Source organism: Cynoglossus semilaevis, chromosome 17, assembly GCF_000523025.1.
Source record: "Cynoglossus semilaevis isolate Cse_v1.0 chromosome 17, Cse_v1.0, whole genome shotgun sequence".
In the NCBI taxonomy this organism is placed as follows: Eukaryota; Metazoa; Chordata; class Actinopteri; order Pleuronectiformes; family Cynoglossidae; genus Cynoglossus; species Cynoglossus semilaevis.
In genome coordinates this window covers 7,263,164-7,267,187 of record NC_024323.1, presented here as the reverse complement: position 1 = coordinate 7,267,187, position 4,024 = coordinate 7,263,164, and the positions used below count along the sequence as shown (strand labels likewise).

Below are 4,024 nucleotides of genomic sequence, written 5' to 3'. Positions count from 1 at the left end.
CATATCCGTTCTCTGTCTTTGTCATGAGACAAAGCCGCGGTTTCCTCTCGCTGGTCATGTCCCCCCCGCGGACGAAATTAGAGTTTAGTTGAAGTAAGATGATGAGGGGAAATAAAGAGTAGTCTGGGGAGAAGAGCGTGCGCAAAACTCAACTTCCACAGAGCGACAACATGTCTAGCCGATGCACACGCGCTCACAGATCACAGATCAATACTCCAAAGAACTCAAGTCCAGCAACTTGGGGGGAAAGGAATTACCAGACCTCCAGCTGTGGAGACTTTAGGTCCAGGATGAATCTCACGGCGCGGCCGATTCCAAAAGTGATGAGTGTCGGAGGCGCGCGGACCTCAGAGTCTACAGAGCAGCATCCTCATCCTTCATGGTGCTGCAGGCGAGTTACCCTCCAACTAACAACCTCCCCCTCGATGTTAATCATAACAACCCGTCAGGCAGTGCGCGCCCGTCCACATCCAGCCTACTGCGTTTGGTCTGCAGCTCCAACAGCACCACCTACCTCCTGCCCCATACCTGTGTGTCTGCGTCTCAACCCACCCGGGTAACTGAGACATTGAGGACAAACACAAATAATTCAGCACGATGCAACACTGCCCCTGAGTGGTAGGAAGATATCAATAGTGCACAATGTGCATTCTAACGAAAGGCACTAACGCAGGTACGTGCAACCTGTGGCTCCTGAGCTTCGTGCGGCTCTTCACCCATTGTAGCAATGGACCAAGTTTAGCCTCACTGTGCCTTAAAAAAATCACATGCACATTACACTGCTGCCATCTTTTAAATAGTCAAAATATTTCCCAGGCTCTCTGTGGATTTTTTAGCTGTTGAAATGATGATAACAGCCAGGCAGTTGTGACGGGATGTGACCCAGCATTTAGTCACAACCGGCCATTAGCCTCCGGCATTTTACTTCTGACTGAGATGGTATTAAGTTTGTAAATGTTTTCTGAAAATAAATTACCTTTGACTGACTGACTGACTTCTGACTGAGATGGTATTAAAATTTTTAAATGTTTTCTGAAAATAAATTACCTTGAAGACTGGTTGCGCATCAATGTAGTATCTTCTTGGACCACCGGAGGGCAGTGAACACAAACATATTCAGGACAGTACATGCAAATGAAAGTAGACTTCCATATGAAACATTGTGTCATTTTCATCATTAATATATTAACATGTTTAAATAGTTCCTGGAGTTTAGGGTTTTTACACATGATGTATTTATATACTGCAAACCATTTCCATTTTTTAGGATTTTGCTGCTTTGAGGGGATTTGTGCTTCATCAACATCCATGAAAAGATATATGTTTGCGTTCACATGAGTCATGTTTGCTCTTAACGTGACTCATGTGAACCCATGTGCTTCTACTGCAGGTAGAAATTATATTTTAAGTATAAATTGCCTTGTGTTTCTGCTTATTTTATTTCTGCTGCATATTTAAGGTCATAAAAACAGTCTGTGATGAGACTCAACACACACCCACACCCAGTGTGTATGTGTGTACCAGACTGGTATGTGGCTTTTATTAGCAGTGTTTATACTGAGAAGGACCTGCCATCATGGGAGAATCCCCCAGAGAAGATCGTTGGTTATTCTTTGACACAGCTGTCATAGCATCGCTCACATCGTTGCCTAAATAGGAAAACACAGAGGACGCACGTTGTCTTCAAACTCATTGCACAATCTCTGCAGACATCAGGTGTGAATGGGAGTGTGAAATATTGTTTACTTTGATTCTCTCTGTATGTTGACCCTGCCATGGACCGATGACCTTTGCTGGGTTGACCTCACCTTTTACCCCTATCTGTCAACCTTGATGAGCTATAGCTCCTCATGACAAGGATAAACATTAGAAAACGGATGGATGGATGTGTAGACAGATGGATGAACTTTGGAGATTTATACTTCCTTGTAAAAAAAAAAAGAAGAAGCAGTGACACTGTGACACTTCAACTCTTTTTGCATTGATTATCGTCCTAAATATCAAATGTCCTTTGGCTGTTGGATTAAAACGCTAATCGTAGCTCTAGCTTTCACTCATTTGACTGTACATATGATGACAAAGTTTCTCCTAAAAATAATAATTACAAACGGCTGCTGTTAATCTCCTGGTAGCAGTGGTACAAGTTTACAACTTAATAACAATATAAATCAATAAACCTCGTGAACTTTGTGCTCTAGTCATTTTATTCAGCCAAAAACTGACTGCCAGCTCGCAGTGGAGCTCGCAGCTTCAGTTACCCACAATCCAAAGCACTCTTTTGTTTCCTCCCTCTGTTCTTTCAGCACCTCTCCCCCACATGTGTGGAAAACTGCGTCTGAAACTGAATTGTTTATTTTTCTGGCTTTTATTTGGGTTCCATGCTGCAATGACATAAACAGGTTGGTGTTTTGCCGGCGAGGTCAGCCGTGGATCGTGACCTCTGGTGTTTGCTGCTGTAAGCATCAGTGGCTCTGATCGGTTTTCTATACACACGTAGTAAAGAGTTTGTATCTGGTATTTTAAACCACTTCTTGGGATTGTTGGCAGGTTCCTGTTTTCCACTGCATGCTGACATTGTGGGACTAATAACGAGAGACGTTTGCATCATGAGGGACCTGTCAATCATTTGTAGAACAACAACAACGTGCATGCTGGTTCAGTGCACAGGTGATTTCAAGTGTTGACTGAGTTTGTTTTTGCCTTCGTTGATTGCAGTTATTATAAATTATCATTTTATTAACTGAAAGGTTTGTTGTCATGCTGGTGAGGTTAAAGCGACCCTCAAATGTATTTCACTCCTCTCCTCTAATTGGACTAATTGGGCAATATAAAAGTTCTTACTTGAAGCTATTTTCTATTTCAATCCTCTGCCAAAATAAAAACTTACGTTCCATCCAAAACACACCTTCTCTTGCTTGTGTGTCACTTTGGGCTCAATGCTTCAACAATCAAATGATTCGTTGTATACACCAACAGTCAAGTGTCACAGAAGACCTTGTGTTTATACTTATATGTGAAATCTGAGAGGCTGAACGAATACCTTAAAGGGCAAGGATAAAGAATTACAAGACAACAAATATTATTATAGGACACGGTGCAAAAACATCCTGCAGCGGAGGTTCGTCTATTTTAGGTTTGATTCAACCAAAGCTAAATGGCAGAGGAGACTGTAACACGAGGTTCAAAGAGGTCTCTGGTGTTTTCTCTGCCCACATGCCCTGCAACAGAATGAGGTTGTCAGTAAATACACCTGATGGAGGGCACACAGTGTCTTCACCTGTGCGTCCTGGGTGTAAACATCACGTCGCATCTCCTGATCCTCCCGGTCTGCGGGCCTGAAGTGGCCCACAGACCGGGAGATTGAGACCTCGGTTTAGAGGATTATTACTGGTCCTCATTCTTTGTTTAATTCCTAAAGGAGTAAATAATATAATAATACCACACAACGGTACTTTGATCAAAAAATGTACTTGCTCTGTATTAAAAGGAATTTTGAAATTGCATTAAGAAGCTAAAAATAATTTCAGCATTTTTTTTTTTGTATTATTTATTACTGTCTGTACAAATGGTAACATTTTGGCGGCCACATCATCAAGTACTTGTCTCAATTTAAAAAGGAAATTTAAATGACAGGATAAAAGTCAGTAAAAATTCCCAGTGTTTTTGCTGTGATGCTAAGCTAACACTGAGCTAGGCTAAGCATTAGCATTAGTGTTTTTCTAGCTATGATTTGTCAACACTGTCAGCTTCACACGTCGTGTTCATATGTTTACAGTGAGTCCGTGCAGTCAGTGTAATATTATATTACCAAGTAAACAACAAAACTATTTCAAATACACAAAACACAGCAGAAGGGACACACAGGAGTCACATGATTGCTGTTCAAATTTGATCACATAATAATAAAACACATTTTTAAGGCCTACGTTGCTGGTCCCTACAATAACTGTCTATTATTAATATTTAATGATACAATACGTCTTTCTACCACACAGTCAACGTGGTTACAATATAATGGACTAGA

At 41.3% G+C, this 4,024-nt stretch overlaps 1 protein-coding gene across 1 annotated transcript in view; it reads right to left on the bottom strand.

The window, feature by feature from the left end:
• LOC103392963 (Na(+)/H(+) exchange regulatory cofactor NHE-RF2) overlaps nucleotides 1–518 on the bottom strand; it is a 19,911-nt gene extending 19,393 nt beyond the window's left edge. The window contains 1 exon segment of the mRNA XM_008329741.3: nucleotides 1–518. This exon segment is cut by the window's left edge and continues 46 nt beyond it. Coding sequence (XP_008327963.2) covers nucleotides 1–58 — 58 coding nt within the window. The 5' untranslated portion in view covers nucleotides 59–518.
• Nucleotides 519–4,024: the final 3,506 nt, after the last annotated feature.